This window comes from Coturnix japonica, chromosome 14, assembly GCF_001577835.2.
Source record: "Coturnix japonica isolate 7356 chromosome 14, Coturnix japonica 2.1, whole genome shotgun sequence".
Lineage (NCBI taxonomy): Eukaryota > Metazoa > Chordata > Aves > Galliformes > Phasianidae > Coturnix > Coturnix japonica.
In genome coordinates this window covers 10,951,491-10,971,251 of record NC_029529.1, presented here as the reverse complement: position 1 = coordinate 10,971,251, position 19,761 = coordinate 10,951,491, and the positions used below count along the sequence as shown (strand labels likewise).

General features: G+C 55.0%; 3 protein-coding genes across 11 annotated transcripts; 2 read left to right on the top strand and 1 right to left on the bottom strand.

The window, feature by feature from the left end:
* The first annotated feature begins 158 nt into the window (after window positions 1-158).
* HMOX2 (heme oxygenase 2) lies at window positions 159-5,686 on the top strand. Of its 3 annotated transcripts, none has more exons than XM_015877283.2 (6): window positions 159-257; window positions 2,187-2,297; window positions 3,579-3,696; window positions 3,940-4,431; window positions 4,714-4,834; window positions 4,914-5,041. In XM_015877283.2, exons 1-6 carry the CDS (start codon window positions 211-213, stop codon window positions 5,039-5,041), a joined length of 1,017 nt encoding a protein of 338 aa, XP_015732769.1. In that variant the 5' UTR covers window positions 159-210. The 3 variants fall into 3 exon arrangements, with proteins under 3 accessions (XP_015732769.1, XP_015732771.1, XP_015732768.1); XM_015877285.2 differs by lacking the exon at window positions 159-257 and adding an exon at window positions 315-421; XM_015877282.1 differs by lacking the exon at window positions 159-257 and having other exon boundaries at window positions 4,917-5,686.
* A 521-nt stretch (window positions 5,687-6,207) lies between these two features.
* On the bottom strand, window positions 6,208-14,928 carry CDIP1 (cell death inducing p53 target 1). Of its 3 annotated transcripts, none has more exons than XM_015877286.1 (6): window positions 14,820-14,928; window positions 9,201-9,298; window positions 8,972-9,070; window positions 8,536-8,679; window positions 8,079-8,343; window positions 6,208-7,649 (listed from the first exon to the last, which is right to left on the bottom strand). In XM_015877286.1, exons 3-6 carry the CDS (start codon window positions 9,054-9,056, stop codon window positions 7,538-7,540), a joined length of 606 nt encoding a protein of 201 aa, XP_015732772.1. In that variant the 5' UTR covers window positions 9,057-9,070; window positions 9,201-9,298; window positions 14,820-14,928; the 3' UTR covers window positions 6,208-7,537. The 3 variants fall into 3 exon arrangements, with proteins under 3 accessions (XP_015732772.1, XP_015732774.1, XP_015732773.1); XM_015877288.1 differs by having other exon boundaries at window positions 8,079-8,340; XM_015877287.1 differs by having other exon boundaries at window positions 8,972-9,065.
* On the top strand, window positions 11,678-19,604 carry C14H16orf96 (chromosome 14 C16orf96 homolog). Of its 5 annotated transcripts, none has more exons than XM_015877279.2 (16): window positions 11,678-11,903; window positions 14,131-14,210; window positions 16,163-16,267; window positions 16,475-16,555; window positions 16,713-16,793; window positions 16,910-17,051; window positions 17,163-17,275; window positions 17,436-17,546; window positions 17,790-17,951; window positions 18,140-18,228; window positions 18,439-18,501; window positions 18,574-18,663; window positions 18,756-18,879; window positions 18,963-19,062; window positions 19,195-19,287; window positions 19,403-19,604. In XM_015877279.2, exons 2-16 carry the CDS (start codon window positions 14,148-14,150, stop codon window positions 19,483-19,485), a joined length of 1,500 nt encoding a protein of 499 aa, XP_015732765.1. In that variant the 5' UTR covers window positions 11,678-11,903; window positions 14,131-14,147; the 3' UTR covers window positions 19,486-19,604. The 5 variants fall into 5 exon arrangements, with proteins under 5 accessions (XP_015732765.1, XP_015732766.1, XP_015732762.1 ...); XM_015877280.2 differs by having other exon boundaries at window positions 11,678-13,923; XM_015877276.2 differs by lacking the exons at window positions 11,678-11,903; window positions 14,131-14,210 and adding an exon at window positions 15,045-15,401 and having other exon boundaries at window positions 17,226-17,275.
* Window positions 19,605-19,761: the final 157 nt, after the last annotated feature.

Genomic DNA, 19,761 nt, shown 5'->3' with positions numbered 1-19,761 from the left:
CTATTGACCGAAGTGATAAGGATTGACCTATGTGATAAGGATTGACCACGCTGCCGTCGGCGCATGCGCAATATCAAACCGAGGGGGCGGGGCTTGCCGTGACGCCCCGTGTCCCCATTGGCTGCCGGTGAGGCGGGGCAGAGCGGAAGCTCCACCCCTCGCTGTGACGTACAGCCTTCTCCTCCAATCACAGCTCTCCCCGCGGGGTAAATGCGGCCCGGCAGCTGCGGCCCTTTGTCATACCGAGCGGGCGGCGGGTGAGTGTGCGCCGCGTCTCCATGGCAACAAGGCCGGGCCGGGGTCGCGCTGAGGTGGCGGCGGGCCGGGCTGCTGGGCCGCAATAGGGCTGAGGCCTTGCTGAGGCCTTGGGCTTGTCCTGGGGTGGTCGAGGTGTCTGTCTGGTCCTTCCTAGCGCTGCCCGGTGGGTGCTGGGCCCGGTGGGTGCTGGGCCCGCTGGGTGGGCTGGTTGCGGCCTGGTGCTGAGGGTGGGGGTGGGTCGGGGCCTTGTTTGGGCCTCCCCGTGTCCATCCTGTGTTACCTCCATCAGCCTCAGCGCTGGGAGCTGCGGGGTGCGAGGATGCTCCGGGCTGCTCTAATGTCTGTGTGTGTCACTGCGCTGCCCTCACAGCCCATAGGAGAACATAACCCCTGAAGGCAGGGCTGGACAAGTGAGCTGTGCTCTCTATAGGTGCTTCATTCCTCAGTCGTTGATGTGCTGGGCTGCAGCTCTGGGAGATAAACAGTGTTTGATTGGGCTTGGAGCGTGGCTTAAATCCAGGTGGAGCCTTAAATCCAGGTGGGATCTGGTAACGCAGCCATTTGTTCTGTGGGCTCCTTGGTCATGACCTCAATCAAAGATCCCATCTCTGGGGTCTGCCTTCCCCTTCAGAGATGCTTTAAAGCAAGGAGCTCAGCCGTGTGTGTTTGGGGAATGCCTTGGAGCTGTGTGCTGGTTGAATAGCAGAGATGAACTCTGTGTCGAGTGCTTGTCCTGTCAGTTACTGAACTCATGAGAGTGCCCAAGCAAAGCCAGGACTTCCACTCTTGTTTCCTTACTGCAGCAGTGTCTCTTGGATTCCTTTAGAAGGCATAGAATTATTTATTCTGCCTGCACTGAGAGCAATAGCTGTGCATGTTGAGTGTGAAGCTTGCTGTGTAGGGGGAAAACAAACTGCTGGCTGGATGAGATGGAGGTATTTTATAGGAGGGGCCGAGTGCTGTTATTGGGAAAGAAATATTTGGAGCTGAGCTGTTCTATACCAAATCTTCTCCAGCCCTGCTGTCCTGACTCCTGTGGCTGCTGGATCCCTCCCAGGCAGGCTGCTGGTGACTGTGTTTACTCTGAATGTCAGCCAGGAGCCTCATAGCAAATGCAGCAGTGCTCCAGCCCATGAAGCACAAGCAGGCAGCTGCTGGGAGCTCTGTATGTGTAGGTCACTGCCTCTCTCAGAGGAGTGGAGTGCTCCAAGTGAGCATCGCTTTGACCAGCAGCTGCATCGTGGGACAGAGCTCTGCAGGGTGTCCAGGGCTCCTGAGAGGTTTAGAAGTAGGTGAGGAACTGGAGGGTGGTTAATTTATAACTAGCATCCTTTGCTTTTGCATCTCATGAGTGTGGAGCCACTGACTGTTCTGCCAGCTCATGCTCTGTATGAACTTGCTTGGCCTGCTCTCAACTGCTTGTCTGATCTGCTCTCCTCCTGTCCCCAGATGCAGCCTACCAGGGAGGCCTGAACCCAGCACTGGGAGGGGAGCCGGCTCCTTTACAGCCATGGTTTGCTGAAGAGCCAGCAGGAAGCTTAGCTCCTTGCTCATCTGCCAAGGCTGCCTGTAATTTGGGGGAGTAATCAGCACAAAGCTGATTACAGCTCCATTTTATAAATGGGATGCCTGGATTTATGGCCAAGCCAGAGTATTCAGCTGGTGTAAGCCAAGTGTCTTGCTCCTGGCTCTGGGTACTTCTTGTGTGTGCTGTTATATCGTATGAGAAAGAAAATCTACCTCTGTTTTGGAATGTTATCTGCTCTGTTGCAGGGAAGGCTTCTATAAAAACATCAGGTGGCTGCCCCTCACCACCCTGCATGGTGGTGCAGCTGCAGGGCTCCCTGTTGGTCTGCTCTGTGTTTCTTCCCCATTGCTCTTGTTAAGGCAGCTTCCCTCTAAAATCCCTCTCTAATTTTGCCTTTCAGAGTCTCTGATCTCCAGAACAAACCAGCAATGCCGTCAGTTATGGAGAGCTCAGAAGGAGGAGATGAAGGGGAAAGCTTACGCTATGAGGATGTGGAAGATGACAATGTCAGGTGGGTGCTGCTGGCACTGTCTGGTAACGTGGCACAGAGCTGGGTTTGGGCAGGGCATATCAAGCTCAAGTTCAGTGATCTCCTTGTTCATACGTGGTCTTCTCCAGCTGAAAACCAGTCCAGCCAAGACTGAGGCTGCCCTGCAGTTGGGGTTAGATGTTCCTACAGCATAGGAACAAATGCAAAGGCTGCAAAGGAACAGAGGCTGTTCCTGTAAGGTGATGTACGCAGAGCAAGTTCTGCAGAACTTCTTCAAAGGTCTGAACAGAATGGTTGGTTATCCCTCCAAACAACAAATAGCTGTGTGCTGTTATACACAGTGCAGCTGCTCTCTAAACTGTGTTTTATAGGGAAAATTTTCCTTATATGAGAATGGTGAGTTGGGTGGTTCCAGAATACTGAAGTGAGCTGATTGCTCTTTGACTTGACAGGCTCAGCTTCATGGAGGTTACCACTCCCTGGCTTTCCTGTTGTGTTCAGCCTGTTAAATGCATGAGTATGGAGCATTCAAAACATCTTTTTTACAGCTGATATAAACATGTTACCTGTTGCAAACCAGCCATAAAAACAGGGTTAGGTGCACTGTGGCATAATTTTGTGGGTGTAGGTGTTGATACCTGTACTGAATTCCAGGTAAGTGCAGTAGCTGTGATCCAAGATAATAAGTTTTTAGAAGGAGAGCTTGTGGAAACATGCAGAACCAGCAGAATTCAGGAGAAATACATGGTTTTTGTTTTTGTTTTTTTCCCTTTAAGAGTGTTCATGCCCTATTTTGTCACTGGGCTCTCATCTTCAGTGTTTGCCCAGGGAGGCTGTGGATGCCCCATCCCTGGGGGCATTCAAGGCCAGGCTGAATGTGGCTCTGGGCAGCCTGAGCTGGTGGTTGGTGACCATGCACACAGCAGGGGGGTTTGAAACCAGATGATCTTTGAGGTCCTTTTCAACCCAGGCCATTCTATGATTAATGCAATACCTTTGGTGCCCCAGTCAGAAAAGCTCAAGTTCTGCCTGTATGTGTCCATCCACTCCTACCCAAGGCTGTCTTCTGCAAAGAGACCAAGGAGGATATTAAGGTGGGAGCCCTGGCTGCTGCCACCCTGACACTTCCTGGGGTGATGCTGGTTCCAGCCAGCAGGGCTGGCCCAAGGGATCCCTGCTCTGAACCTGCACCAGACTGAGCCTGTGATGGCAAGGCTGGAGGGTTCCTACAAATTCAGTAAGGACAAACTCATGACTGTATGTGGAAATGGAGTGAAAGGAGCTCTCCCTGCTTGCCTGCAGCCCCAGTGACCTTTCAGAACTTCTGAAGGAGGGAACTAAGGAATCCCATGACCGTGCAGAGAATACTCAGTTTGTCAAAGACTTCCTGAAAGGACGGATCAAGAAGGAGCTCTTCAAGGTGAGTGTGGCTCTGCTTGGCCTTGGCAGAGAAACTCTTATATTTGATGACTGCAGCTGGGGACTTGCTGAGGCAGAACAACACAGGCCCATGTGTAAGGGGTGGACGGGGGGCTGAGGGGTGGGGGGTGTTGTCAAGCCTGGGGTTTCCTTGTGTAGCCCAGTTCTATGAGGGGACAGAGTAGTCACAAGGTACAATGTGCAATAAAGCAAACAACTTATGTTCACTGTGTTTTATCCATAGCTGGCTACCACAGCACTTTACTTCACATACTCTGCTCTGGAAGAGGAAATGGATCGCAATAAGGACAACCCAGTGTTTGCTCCTTTGTATTTCCCTCTAGAGCTTCACCGGAAAGAAGCGTTGATTAAAGACATGAAATATTTCTATGGAGAAGATTGGAAAGAGAAGATACAATGTTCAGATGCAACTCAGCAATATGTGGACAGAATCCATCACGTGGGACAGCATGAGCCTGAATTGCTAGTGGCTCATGCCTATACACGCTACATGGGGGACCTCTCAGGTGGCCAAGTGCTGAAGAAGGTAGCCCAGAGGGCCCTCAAGTTGCCCAGTACTGAGGAAGGGATCCAGTTCTACACATTCGAAAACATTTCCAATGCACAGAAGTTCAAGCAGCTGTACAGAGCAAGGCTGAACGCTCTGGACTTGGACAAGAACTGCAAGGAACGAATTGTGGAAGAGGCCAACAAAGCCTTCAGATTCAACATGGAGGTACTAAATCCTTTGAGCCCTTACACATAGTGGTTTGGATGAGAGATCAACCTGAATGCTTCTGGGGTTGGCTGTGCCTTCTCAGAGCTGTGGTGTGTGCCAGATGAGATGTAACCACACATCTGTCTGCAAGGCACTCTGATTGAGTATCAAATGCTGTATTTGGGATCTGGGTGGGGGCAGGCAGAAGCAGCTCTTGCCAGTTCTCTGCATGTCTCCGTGGGTCTGTATGGCAGCTGTCTGGCTTTGCTCACTCCATGCACTTGCTGTGTCCACTTGCAGGTATTTAATGAACTGGACAAGATCGGCAGGTCACTTGTGGAAGAAGCCCAGGATGGAGGTGTCCCAGTCCACGATGGGAAAGGAGACATACGCAAATGCCCTTACTATGCAGACAAGCTAGGTAGGCTTGGGGGGTGATGTGAGGGCTGCCATGTGAATGTGGCAGAGGACTTGGAGCACTAATGCTTCCTTTACTCCAGCAGGCAATGCAGCAGCTGGCTGTCCCTACCACACTGCCATGGCCTTGGCAAAGCAGCCCATCGTGCAGATGATCCTGGTGGCCTGTGTTGCTGTGGCAGCAGGAGCTGCAGCGTGGTATGTGATGTGATGCCAAGCCTGGCCCTAACTGGTGGTGAGGGGAGAGGCACACCTTGCCCTTGTTCAACCTACTCCCTTGCCACTGGTGGAGCTGACTGCAGGGAAATAAAGCAGGGAGAGGTTAAAAATCCAGGGGGACTATCCAAGACTTCTTGCACAACAATAATGCAGGCACTGCAATGCAATGTCTTTAGCTAAGTAGCGTACAGAACTGATCTGGTAAGAGGATGTGAAGATTCCAGTTCAACGCTGCTCTATGCTGGCTGGAGCAGCTTTTAAAGCTAGAGATGTCTTGTCCTGTAGTGGCAAAGCCTTCACATGCTTGGCTTTTCATCTCTTTGGCTGGAGCAGTCTTTGGAAGGAATTTCCTGCCCTGGGCTGCAACCCAAGAATGTGTCATCGGTCTTTTCGGAGAAGAGTACTTGAGTTTCCTACCCTGAGAAACAAATGTTTGTCATGCTCTGGTGGCTGTGCTGTGGGTCAGTTCGCTCAGAGTGACCCAGGGACCATGTGTAACTCATTGGATGGAGCTCGCTGGGTAAAGGGACAGGACCAAATGTGTGGGTTGCTGGTACGAAGGTGTCAAATGTGTATCGTGCAACATCGATTTATCTTTGCTGAAGCCTCGAATGGAATAAAACACTGCTGTGCTGTAGCTGGGGAAAGTCAAAGGCCCCTCTGTAGGAGAGTATAGGTCTGTATGGGGATATGGAAGGCAGGAGAGGAGGGTTGTGGGGAGAAGTAGGGTGGATAAAGACTTACCCACTTAATTTTTTGGCTCATGCACATCCAGGGTCTTCCTGTCCCTACAGTCCACCCTCTCACTGCTGCCTCTTGAGGGTTTTCCCAGCTTTTATGAGGAGAGGACCTGGTAGCACAGGAACTGCTCTGCCTTCTTCCAGTGCTGTCTTTGGTGAGGAGCTGGACAGAAGGGATTCCTGAGTGGTGGAGCTGGGGAAGCCTGGAGTGCAGCCCAAGCTGTGTAAATGGAGCTCCCCAACCTGGGCCAGGCCCAACACCGCCCCAAACACCCTGGGCTGGGGTAAGAAACTGCTGCTCTTCCTCCAGTGATTGATGCTGTTGTGATTCCCCTGCTCATACAACCCTCACTCAGCTAACTTGGGGTAGATTTACGTAGTTGCTTGTAGGGGGATAAGGAAAAGACATACACTGAGCTCAGGGTCTTACGTTTATTTACATACAAATACTGGGACTATCGTCACAGTTCCACCTCTGAGCAAGCAGCCTGCAGGCCAGGCTGTTTGCAGACATGCTCCCTGAGAAGCCCCTCTGCTCAGCTCTGGGGGCTGTGCACCTCAGCTGCCCCAACTGCAGGAGGTGAGAGCAGGGGGAACCAGTGTGAGGTGTGACCACAGAGACTGAGAATGGCTCCCAGGCTCTCCTGCCCTCATCTGTCACAGTGCTGCTGGCAGCTTGTGTCACTGCTTGCCCCCATTCTTCTACTCCGTGGGAAGTGAGCTACAAATAAACCCCTACACCCACATGCAACAAGGAACCCCACAGGGTACGCCTGCTGTGACAGCAGGGTGGTGCCCATAGACACTGCTGGGCTTGGGGTGGGGTGCAGTTCTGCAGCAGGTGGGTGAGAATCTGCTCCAGAGCTGGGAGCCAGCTGCAGTCAGGTAACAAAGTCCCCTATTCTACAGCGCCAGGAGCAGGTAGCAACATGCTGGATGCATTTCTGCTAATAGCTTACCAGGTGGATGAGAAACAGCCGGGGGCTTTCCTTCCCTGAAACACCTGCAGCAGGGCTGGGAGGAGGTGCATGCAGCTGGGCAGCCATGGCCACCAGGCACTGGGGCTTCCCTACAAGGATGGATGGGCTGATAGGGGTGCTGTGCTGCAGCCCTTTCTCTGTCTGTGCCTTGAAGGCAGCTCCGTGTGCCTCTACCTGGGATACGTTGCCTATATGCTCCTTGCTGACCTGGCTGGAGAGGGCCCTGAGCCAGGTGGAACCTGGTACTGACTGCTTTGTCTTCTCAATGCCAAACCTCCACCAGTCTACTTCCTTAAAGGTCTACAATTGAGTGCAGTGGCTGTGCTGCACCCACAGTGTGCTCTGCCAGCTGCCCTGACTTCCTCCATCCCCTTAGAACAGCAAGCGGGACAGTATATCCATACCAACCCCATCCAGTGGGCTGCAGTGAGGGGTGGGCACCTGCAGCAGCTGCTCATCCCCAGCTTGCTCCAGGCAGGAGGAGCTGTGCTGATGCCCTGGAGCAATGGGGTGCAGAGGGAGCCCTGCACGCAGCAACTGGGGCTCAGCCCCTCATCCTGTGCCCCCAACCAGTGTCCCCTGTCTGACCATTCACAGCGAGGAGCAGAGCTTGGGGATCGCGGTCACAGCCCGGAGCAGGAGGGAGGGGAAGGACACACAGGTACACACCACCAAGGGTAAGCAAAGGAGTGCTGCACACACATAGATTAGGACGGCAGTGGGAGAGGGGCCGGTGTCATTCCAGTGGCTCAGGCTCCCAGGGTGCTGTTAGCACATGCGCTTGTACGTGTAGATATAGGCCTTGCAGTTGGGACACGTGTGTGTCACATCCTTGAAGTCATCGAACAGGCAGGGGATGAGGCAGCAGCAGAGATCGCACCTGGAGCACAGGAAGATGCAGAGTGCTGTGAGCTCTGTCTCTCCAGCTGCGGGTGGGGGAGGGAAAGCAGGCAAGGGGCTGAGCCTGGGGTTTGCTCTTGGGTCTGGAGAAGGGGTGAGAACTCGCTGCTGTGAGCCAGCCATGGCAGCAACCCCCCAACCCAACCCAACCCAACCCAACCCCCTGCTGCTGCCAACCTGCAGCACCACGAGGTCTGGGCGCAGGGCTGGATGGCTCCTGCACGCCGCCTCTTTAGCTCTGGTGGCTTTACAAAATATCTTTGGGGAAGGCAGCTTCCCCGCAGCTCCACACACTGCCACCCCACAGAGCTGGGAGCTGCCCAACAGCTCGGCCACAGCCACTGGCATTGGGGTCACCAGGAGCAGCACACAGTGAGCATCGCCCTGGTGGGGCTATGGCAGCACCTACCCCACAAAGCAGCACAAGAAGCCCAGCAGGAAGCTCATGAGCCCAATCTCGTAGGAGATCTTGGTGGTGATGGCTTGCTGGCAGTGGGGACACACTGTCTGCACCGGGGCGCCCTGGAAGATCTCTCCCTGCAGCACGGTCACTGTGGTGGCGCTCCCTGAAGGGACGAGCACTGTCGCCGTGTGGCCGCCGGGCGGTGGGTAGTGACCAGGGGGAGGGTAGTAGCCCATGGGAGGGTGAGGGCCTGGGGGGGGGTAATAACCTGCTGGGAAACAGAAACGGGACAGATGCGTCTTTGCAGGAGGTACAAGGCCGTGTCCCCAAGGACCGTGCCCTGCTGCCATACCATGACCGCAGTTATGTGTGTGGGCACTGTGCCCCCTCCTGCCCAGACCCCATTCATCACCTTCCCTCACCCAGCACCACCCTGTAGCCAGAAGCTGCTCCCCGCACTCACCAGGAGGCATGTAGGGCTGGGAGCCGTCTGTGGGCATGTGTGGGGGCACGAAGCCCGGCTGTGGAGGCTCATATGGGGGCGGTCCAAATTCAGGAGGAGGAACGGGAGCCCCCTGGGGCTGCACCATGGCTGGGGAGATGCCATCTGAAAGGAAACACAGAGTGAGCAGCCAGGGCAGGAGGCAGCAGGAGCATCCAGAGCAACCTACAGGGACAGAGGACACAGCACGAGAAGGAGGGACTGTGAGGAAGGGGAATAAAGCACATAGGGAGGGTCTGTGGCAACAGAGGGAAGTAGACAGAGGGCACAGGGCAGCGTGCCCAGAGTTCCCACCCTGGGCCATGAGAAGCCCAAATTCACACACAGCAGCACAGAGCTCCCCCTGCTCCCACTCGCTCAGCAGAGGCACCCAGCTGGCAGCTGGGACATGCAGTACCTGTTGCAGGGGGTGGGCCGTGCTTCTCCTCTATCGGCGGAGCTGAGGGGCGTCCCGGGTAGGGGGGCGGAGGGTCGCTGGACATGGCTTAGGGCTGCCCTGCAAAGAAGCTCTGTTAGCGGACTGCCTGCCCGCAGGCCCCGAGCTGGGCAACAAACCCAGGGTGGCACAGTGTGACAGCTCCAAATCCCAGCACAAGGTGGGCCAGGCTCCATGGCTGAGAGCTCACCTGGCCTCTTCCTTGCTGCAAGGAGCTCAGCGGTTTTGGCAGAGGTGGAACGTCAGTTCTCAGCAGTGAACCCTGGAAAGTGTCCTACACCACCAAACCTGTGCAAAAGGAGAAAGCAAGCAGGTTACAGATGTGGAGATGCCTTGGCTGAATGCCCCCACCTCCCCCTGCCCGGTACCAGCCCCGTGCTGGTGCTGCAATCACGTTCCTGCTGTGGGGGGGACCCAGCAGGGATGGGAGCCAGAAGTGGGCCTGGCACTCCGAGGAAGTGCAATGACATCAAGCAACCTGATTTTCCTGTTTACTCTGGCTCAGTTACAGCTGGTAGGACGTGACTAAATTGGGAAACATACCAAGAGTCTGTTCACTCCGTGCTTGGGAAGGCTGCCATCGAGCACAGGGCAGGGGACACTGTGACATTGCTGTCAGTGCCTGGGAGGAGGCGCTTGGAGCTCCCCATCCAAATCCCCCTGGCAGGACGAGGCACATGGGGCCGTGCTGCTGCAGTGCCCTGGGGACCAGCTGAGATGGAGCTGAGCAGAACCCAAACAGCCACCGCATCTCTCCAGGATGTCAGTATTTACTGAGTAATATCTCTACCCAGAGCTGTTAACTATTATGATACAGACATGCTGCTTCCAAGCTCAATGCTGGGGCAGCTGGGGGAACGTCTTCCTCTCTATTTTGTTCCTTAAAAGCAGGCACACAACCCACATGAGGCTCACACAACAGCCATCCCCAGCACACCGAGCACTGCAGAGCTCTCCTCCTCCTTCTGTGACCTACAAAGCCACAAACTGGGCCGTGCTCCTTTTAGCTTCACTGGGGACGTAAAGAAAAGGGTTTGTTCTTCTAAACCCCACCTGCCCTGCATGGGGCTCCTGCAGGACTGCAGCCCTACAGGGCAGCCGCTCTGTCCCACATGGAAAGATCCCATCACTGCTCAGCTCTGCCTTCCACTGGTAACAAAGCACATGGAGGTGAGCCCCACAAGCATTGCCATCCCGTAATGCAGCAGTTCTCACCCCAGCACCAGGAGCTGCTGCCTGCAGCTCAGAGCACAGCCTGCTGTTGGGTACCAGTCGTTACCATCCAACACTGTGGGCCCAGCAGCTGCCCCTGGCCCGAAGGGATGTACATCAGAGGAAGGGAGGATGTTTATGAGCTGCTCTGCTCGTGCTCAGCCACTCCTAATGCAATACCCTGCTTATTAAAAGAGATCCATAAAGCAAGATGTTGTGTGCATGTCCTTCCCTGGAGGAAAGGAAAGGAAAGCAAAGCCTGCTGCTGCTTTTAAGCCTCTCAGAAGCCGTTCCTCCCATGCTTTCTTTAATCTCAGGGTAAGAAGCACAAAGCCCATTGCTGCCCATTTCCACTCACGAGCTCCATGAGGAGCTGATGGCAGACAGAGCTCACCCCACACATCGCTCCCAGCACGGCTGGAGGTGAGGAGCACCCAGAGGGATCAGAGCCACAACTCAGCACCAGAACCAGTCAGTGCCCAGAGCCCATGAGAGCCCCCCTGCAGGTTGTGCAACACAACCAGATGATCTGAATACACGGGTGGTGATTCCAGGCCCATTTTCCTTCCACAATGTAAGTCCAAGTACTGATGTTTCCTCAGCCACAGCTCCCTGCAGGACCAGCTGCAGCCTCCAGAACACCAGCATTTCTGTCCCCCCCCCAGCAGTGCTGCCTGGCACCAGCCGAGCTGCTGACACTCCTATTTAGCAGCACAGTGTCACCTTGTGTTTTTCCAGAGGGCTGATGAGAAATACTCACTGTCATCTGCTTTTCTTAAAGGCCTCAGCAATGAAGGAGGCTTTGGGGTTGAGCAGCAGCTTGTGTAGGATCTGAGACCTTGCCAAGTCCCAGAGAGATAAGGAAGTTCTGCTGAGTCTTTGCACTAAGGAAATAGGAGGTCCTGCTTGGAATCGGTCACTGAATATGTAACATACTTCTGGGAAATGTCTAATGTGTAACACAGGTGATGTGTATAAACTGTTGTCGTGTAAGCTGTGTGTAACAGGAGGATTACTGACAATGGGCTGACAATGAAGAACATCAGCTTTCTAACACTCCAACATGAGCCTCACAAAAGTTTCCCAACTGACCGTCTTAGGGTATCACCTGCTTGGAGTTCTCTGATGGTTTTGTCTGAGTATTGCCATAGAAATGCTGCCATGACTTAAAGCAGTGATGGAGCAACTGGAGGAAGGCAGGGCCAGCCCAGGGGAGCTCAGGTGCATGCAATGCAATGCACTGAGTGACCAGAAGGGCTGGAGCCAGGATCCACCCCTTCCCAGCCCTCATTTAAGGGCTGGCAGTGAAAGTGAGGGCATCTCACTGCAGATCCCTGCCTCCTTGAGGCCTTCTAAAGGAAAGCAGATTTTTTTCCTTTCTTTCTCTGCCCACAGCTGCTGTATTTGAGTGAATCCTCACTTGCTGCAGCCTGGGACCTTGTTGTTCTGCTCTAACTGTGCTTTCTGTTGTATTACAGGCATTTCTTTTGGTAACCACTGAATTTGGGAAAACATAAAGGACATCTGCTGCTTTTAAAGCCAACTGTATTTTCAAGGCAAAACAGGCAACAGAAAGAGCATTGCTCTTTGTAAGACCAAAACCATCAAGCAAGGATATAAGGGATATAACTTATATTCAGTAATAAGGAAGAGGACAGAGGAAAGCAGGGTGTAACAACAGGTGAGAGGAGAAAACAGCGAAACAACACAACAAAACAACCCTTTGCTCTTATCAGCTGGACTGGCCCAACAACAGCCCATTCAGAAACCAGGAAATGCAGCTAAAGGAAGGGCTGAGACATGGCCATGGGTGGGGGGAACAAAAGGGGAGGAAACACAAGACAGCAGCTGTACTGGGGATCAAGGCTCAGGACTCCCACCCTGCCCTGAAAGCTCAGGCTGTGGTTAAGTTTTCCTGATGTCTTTCCACGTGACGATCTTTGTTCTGTGACCTAAATGAAATCAATTGTACAATAATTCTCCTGGGTACGGCAACCTTCGCCTGTAATCTCAAAGATTACACCTACTCTCCAGCTGTGGGGCTTTGGGTAGGGACACAAGGGATTTCTGAGCACCGTGGGCTCATGTTTTAATACAATTGCTTGGCTGCTCCTCCCAGACAACTGAGGGGGCTGTGTCTTTCTAATCAACTGCTTCAGAGCGTGTTAAGAAGAAAAGGCTTTGGCTCTCGCTTGCCCCCCAAGGCCCATCAGATCGGGGCTGCGGAGGTAATAGAAGCTGTCAGAGATCTGCCTAAATGCAGACAGTGGGATCAAAGCAGATGAGGGACATGCACAATGGGGATGTTTGGTGCAGAGCCCATCACCTCAGCATATAACCTTAGACTAGATGATATGGTTCCATCTCCATTGCAGCCCTGTTGCACTCGCTGGGCTGCCAGGCAGCCTTTCCCCCCCTAGAACACAGCAGATATCAGAGCACAGCAATGAGACAACTGGGAGTGAATGAGCTGAATGCAACGTTTGAGCAGCAGCCGAGAGCTTCCATCAGTGTTCTGTGCCATAAGTAAAAGCAGTGCCCCTGCCTCTGTGCCTCTGCACTGCTGAGAAAGTGGATTGTGGTTTTGAAGGCTCCTGTGTTAACTGTGTTCCCTTTGGGGATGTGAGGAGCTGCTGCTCTCAAGTTGTGGGACTGATACAAGGAACAACAGGAAAACAGCAACGTGAACATCGTGTCCCAAGGAGAAGTTGTGTCATGTGTTGTCTGGATGCAGAAAGGTACACACGTCTGTGTTTGTGAACTGGCACCTCCCACACCTCGCTCTGAAACCACTGGGAGAACAAACCTCACCTTCAAACTGCAGATCTCTGCTTCCCAACAGCTGCAAAACCAGACCCCAGAAGTGGAAAAACAACCCTGAACCGCACAAAGATGAGCAGAACAGCTTCAGTTCTTGTGACAAATGACCATCCTCATGCACTGGGCAGAAGGAGGAGCACTGTGTGATTAACTGTTCCCCTCTTAGAATATCAGATAATGATGCTATCAGCACCCACCTGGTGTCCTCCAGTTCTCTGCTCTCAGCAGCTTTGCACAGGTTGCTCTGGGAGGGGCTGCTGTGCCCTTCCATGTTTCACTTAGAAGCTGGCAAACCTGTCTCCAAGCCTGGAATTAAACTCAGCCCTGCTGGCTTTGTTATTATGTTCATCTTTGTGTTACTTAAATGCTCTGTGCTCCTGCTCTGGGCTGGCAGCCATCCATCTTATCTCATTGCAAAGTAAATGTGCCTTCGTGTAGAACTGCCTCAGACCATCAGCCTGCAGCCCTTCTGATATTGGTGAGTGAAGCTGGCACTGGGAGAGGTTGTTTGAGGATGTGGAACCCCCATAATGTGATGTTGGTGCATCCACTGGTTGTGCTCCATCCTGAAGGAGAGCAGTCGCTGTGCTTTGCATCACTGCATGACTTCAACTGCATGACTTTATGTGCACAAAGTGAGGTCAGCTGTTCCAAAACTGCTCAGACAATGAAATGTGGCACTAACAGAGACACCTCCCCTCTGTCAGAGCAGCTGAGACAGACTCCAGTCAGAGCAGGAGGAACCGAAGTTGTGTTGGACCTGTTGATGGAACGCAATAACTCTGCACAGCAATAACTCTGCACAGCCTTCTGTCCTGGGAAGGGCTGAGGTTCTGAAAGAGAAGTTCCCTTTCTGCTGCCTGTCCCAGTCACAGCAGCAGGTACTGAGCACTGCCCTGACCCAGCTCTGTATGGATGCAGCCAGCAGAGCCCAGCAGAGCTCTGTGTGCCAGCTGAGGGGCACAGCTGGGAGAGCTGCTCCACCATCCTACCCTTGTTACAGCCCCTTCTGCCCCATCCCACAGCACAGCACTACCTTACAGAATTCATTCATAAGGTTGCTCTCTTTCTTTTTCCATGCACAACAGATCAGACCCATCACCAGATGCTCCAGGGATCTCCTGTGTGTGTGGACACGGCTGCACCATTCAGACAGGAAAACCTTTGGGTAAGTTTTCACCCTGTGCTTCCCCACGGTGACCTGATGTTGGTTTGTTCCTAGCTGTGAATGCACATTATGGTCACCCCTGCAAGCACAGGTGTGAGCAGTGGACTTAGAAAGGTTCCAGCCTGAGTGTGGCTCCTTTGGACATGCAAGGGGCCCATCCTGCCCTGCAGCTCCCATCCAGCAGCACAACGCCTCCATAACAGCGATAGCAGCGCTGCTCCAAACCCAGTGGGAGGCAGAACCGAGGCAGAACCGATTCCTCGTTGCTCCCACGGCTGAAGCCTCCTGCCATTATTTCCTAACGGGGAACGTGCTGCTGTACAACAGCCTCCAATAGCTGCAAGGGGCTCTTGTATTTCATAGCGAGCTGCCAACGCATTGACGGACACCACCATCCCCATCCCCGTTATCCGCAGCGCTTCTCTCCGTGCCAGGACGCCGGGCAGGGCCGCATGACGGACCCGCTCGGCCTATTCCCAGCCCAGCTCCGTCCCTTCCATCCCGCACTGCTGGGCCTCCGCTTTCCCGTCCCGGTGCCGTATCACGGACCCGGTTTCCCGTGCCCCTCTCGGTTCCCGTCCCGCTCCCCGGCCCCACACGGACACGTACCGCTGCCGTTTCCCGGTGCTCCGTGTCGGTCCGTTCCGTGCTGCGGGGCGGAGCGCTGCGCTGCGGGGCGGGCCCGGCTGAGGCCTGCGGAGCCGCGGCCTGGCGTAGCGGGGCGGGCCGGGCTCCCCCTCCCCTCTGCCGGCCGTCAGGGCGCTGTGAGCCCGAACCGCCGGGAGCCGCGGGGCGGGACCGTGCGCTGTCACCGGGTAACGGGGCTGTGACCTCAGCCCGGGCCGCCGGAGCAGCATGAGCGTGGCCGTCACGTTGGCGGAGCTGGCGGAGGTCGCTTTCCGCACCCCCCATGGCTGCAGCATTAACGCCGGCGCCCTGCAGCTCCTCCTGCGTGCGCTGCTGGAGCACCTGAGGCTGCAGGATGCTGCCACCAGCCTCTCCGAGGACGAGAGGGGTCTCCTGCAGCACGAGGGCAGCGGGAAGCCCCGAGTTCTGCTCCATCCCGGTGGGCCCCTGGGTGTAACAGAACCGCTGAGCTCTAGGCAGAACCATGGCACACAGACCAGTGACACGGAGCAGGTTGTGCAGCTGATGAAGAGGGTTGAGATGATTGAGGAGGGGATGACAAAGGTGAGGGGCCATCCTCAGCATCCTGTGCTGTGTCACCTCTGTGTCCTTGGAGATGTCCCCTGAGACAGGACTGGAGAACCCGGCATAGCACAGAGCTGTATTTGTAGTGCAGGTGACGGTAGCTTTGCTGTGGGGTTTCATTAGACTGTGGTATGTTAACATTGCTACTGGCCAAAGGTGCTTTTGGCTCCTTTTTATCTGCCCCTCCAGCAGCTTTTTATCTGCTCCTCCAGCAGCTAAACTTTGAGGTTTTGATTTGCTGGGTCCCTTCCATGGGGTATCCATGTGCTGCCAGGGACCACGTCCCATAACCTTCCAATGTAGAACAGGCAACAGATGACAGCAGAGCTGCCTTGTGGGCAAGCTGTCCCCATGCCAAAGCAATCCTTCCTATAGGAGATGAGGCCGCGGCACAGGTTCTGTTTGTTTGGCTGTTAAAATTCAAGCCCTATGTGGGAAACACAACAGGTAACATCAGAGCTGCCTTTCATCGCATGAAGCTCACATTGTGTTGTGGCTTTGTGTCTGCCGACAGGCAATTCAGTTTGCCCAGAGAAGATGTGGGTGAATGGGGCATTCAGGACCATGCAGGATGGGGTCCTGGGCAGCCTGACCCCCCTGTGTCTGCCAACCCTGCCCATGGCAATGGGGTTGGAACCAGATGATGTGGCAGCCCCTCTGGGTCTGAACTCTGTATCCCAAAGCCCCTCCAGCCCAAGGTCTGTGCTGCTCATAGGGTCTGGCTGGGCTCTGTTCCTCAGGTCACAGACACGCTGCAGGAGGTGCTCACCAACACCTGCTCCCTGAAAACCACCATCCAGGTCTTCCAGGAGGAGCTGCAGCTCCTGAAGGGCAATTTCCAGAAGGTGAGTAGAGCTGAGCATCTGGTTAACAGCTCTCAGCAGGGGGGTCAGGCTCTGTGGGCACCTCCACATACAGGAGCTGCCCAGGGGTTATGGAGAAACAGTGCCCACAGCCACAGAGCCCAGCCATGGCTGTGCTGGACACTGCTGACACTGATAGTGGTCTCAGTCCCTGCGGGTGCTGAGCCCTTTGATGTCCCTGTTTATCAGGCTGGGCTGGAGGAGCTGCGAGAGCAGGCAGTACAGCAGGACAAGCACAGCCACCTCCTGCAGAGCATCCTGAGCCAAATGGTGAGCCTGGCAAAGCGGCTGGAAGCAAGTACTAAATCCCTGGCACTGGCCTGCAGGGCTGGGGACAGGGCGGCGTTGGGTGTGTTGGCAAGGTTTGGTGTAGGGGCTGCTCAGGCTCTCCCTGCCCCAGCAGGGCTGGTTTATCTTCTGATTGCAGGCAGAGATGCGGCAGCAGCTGAACTTCTTCCCCTGGCAGACCGGTGTGTTGTGCTCACTCTGCAGGCTGCCTGCTGGTGAGGTTTGTACATACTCCTGGTTACCAGCTCCTTTGCTGGAGTCTGGCAGTGCCTTTCAGCTCTGGAACAGCACAGGGCTCTTCTCCCTCCCCTAAACCTTGGGGCTGTTTCATTTCAGAACCTCTCCAGCCAGGAGCTCATCCCTGAGGCCTCACAGAAAACAGCCCTCAGGGCCCCGTGCAGGCTGAGCTGTCTGTCAGAGCAGCAGGAGGATGTGGAGACCTGCATCACCTGCAGCAAGAGCACGCTTCAGCAGCACGGTGAGCGCTGACATCTGCACTGCGCTGTGCTGAGCCACTGGGGCTTTGCCAGGTGCAAGATGTGGCATGGCTGTGCTCAGCCATCCTGGCTGAGTCTTCACTCCACTGCAGCCCCCGTGTCCCTGTCTTTCTCCCAGCCACGCTGCCTGCAGCAAAGCTTTGGTGTGTTTTCAGCTGGCCTGAGGACCTCAGAGGATGCGGCTGTGGAGAAGATGCAGGGAGAAGTAAGGCACCTGTAGGACAAAGGAGAGAAAGTGCCCAGTTTCCCAGGCCTCAGGGGTGCTGCCCATCACCCCACTCACCAGGAGCACATTGGGGCCACTTATGAGCCCACCTCATGTGGGTTCATTGTGCCTTACACGGGCCGTGTTTTATCCTTCCTAGGGGTCAGATTTTGGCAGGGAGGTGCTGAACCAGGTGGGACAGCTACAAGAGCAGTGCATAAGACTCCAGGAGGTTGCAGAGCAGCTGTGGGGTGACTCCATGGACACCCAGGTGAGTGTTGTCCTCAGCTCAGGAGCCACTCGTGCTGTTGTCAGTGTCAGGTCCAGGCTGCAGGCAGCCCTGTCCAGCCTTGGTGTGTCCCCATCTCAGAGCAGTTGAGCATGGTGGGGTTTTACAGACTGTGTGCTGTTAGAATGGGGTGTGAGTGTTGTGGGTTGGGGCAACTCAAGAAGCAGAGCATGGGCAGATGGGGATGGAGGTCTGCTGGGAATGGCTGACACTGTATCCACTCAGAAAGAAGATGAGACTACACTGGAGACCAAAGCAAGCCAGGATGAGTTGCAAAATACCATGGGCCAGCTGAACGAGATGATGCAGGACTTGCTGCAGAGGATGTTCCTGCATGGCCAGGACAGGCATAAAGCTTCAGAGCACATCAGAGAGATGAACTCCAAGGTAGCAGTGGCAGCCAGGGAGGATGGAAGGATGTGCCAGTCCAGGGGATGGTCCCCCTGTGTAGAGTCTGCAAAGAGAGGGCAAGCCCTGAGCCTGCCTTGTGCCAGGGCTGAGAGTATCCCGGGGTGTTGCTCTGGTGTCCCTCTGCCCTCCCTGAACTTGTTCTGTATGGTGCTGGCTCACTGCAGGCACAGCGACAGCAGACTAGGAGGCTCGACAAGCAGTGCCACTGCCATGGACCTTACCTTAATGCCAACAGTGCCAATAGCTTCAAGAGGTGAGGGCTGCTGGTTCTTATCACGTCCCACTTCACCCCACCCTGTCCCTCTGTCCCATTTCACCACTTCCAGTCCTGTCCCATCCAGCCCTGTCCATCCCACACAGATCCTATTTGTCCCACCCTGCCTATGGGGTTCTGGCCATCTGTGGGACCTCACATGGTCCCTGCATACTGGTGGGATGCTGAGCAGCTGTTCCTGTGTTGCAGGGACCTCTCTTGTCCCACCAAGTGCATGTCCTGTGACAGACCTCTGGCTGCAGCCCCAAGGATGTGAGTAGTGTACAGCCCCTGGGTCAGACCGCTGCACTACTGAGCACTGCCCAGCTCTGCCTTGTCCTGCAGGCCCTTGGTGACAGTGCGGAAGGCCAGCATGCACCTCCAGTCCCATCAGACCAGCGGCTCCAACTGCCTGGCACAGCAGCTGTCAGGGAGGTGAGATCTGCCAGGTGCCACCACGTCCCTGCCTCCCCTCCTGGGGTCTTTTTTCCTTGGCAGGAATGGTAACGTCATTGCTTCCTTCCCAGAGAGGCTGAAGGGAGCGACCAGATGAGCCAGGATCCTACACCTCCCACCCAGCCACCATCTGCCTCCAGCTCCCTCACCACCGTCTGTCCCTTCGGAGTCCCTGCAGACCTCACTTACAAGAACGTGAGCCCCATTCTCTCATGCTGTGTGTGCTGGAAACCAGCTGGGGTAGGATGCTGGATGGCACTGGTTGCTCCTCCCTGTAGGGTCAAGTGGATATTTTGGGCATTGATGGAATCATCTACAAGGGCAGGCTAAACTCACAGGCCACCAATGGGACCAACACTCAAGGCAGGGACTTCCCAGGTAGGTGAGCAGCCCTGGGGCGCTGTGTTACCTTCAGCCTGAGCCAGCAGTGCTTGAAGCTCAGGTGCCACCAGCCCTATGACCCAGCCTCACGTCCTGCTGCTAACAGCACTTCTGCTTTCTGCCCTATAGGCACCAAATCCCCCCAGCCCTCTGCTCAGCACACCAAAGAGAAGGTGCGCCGCAACCCCAAGTACGGCAGCCAATACGTGTCCCCATACTCATGTGAGTGCCCGTCCCAGGTGCCCCACAAACTTTCAGCCCTGCTGTGCACGCTCACCCTGCTGTGTGCTGCCAGTGCTGTGCCCCACAGTGTGCTGTTTGTCCTCCTGTATTGCAGGTGCTGCCATGAGGACAAGGACGGTCTCCTCAACGGGTCGGTGTTCGGCCTCTGTGGGTGGCAGCAGGATGGCAAGTGTCTGAGCTGGCTGCGGGTGGTGTGAGTGTACAGCAAGGGGCTGCAGGGACTGCATCTCCTCCCTCACAGCCTCTTATCACAGCAGGTTAACACCATATGTCATAAATATCTCTGCTGCCCGGGCTCTAGGCTCTGTGTGGTTCCTGAGCATACAGGGCATCCTGTCTCCTACAAAGGTAGGCTGAGGAAGCTGAGCTTGTTCATCCTGGGTAGGAAAAGGCTCCAGAGAGACCTTACTGCAGCCTTTCAGTATATAAAGGGAGCTTATAAGAATGACGGGC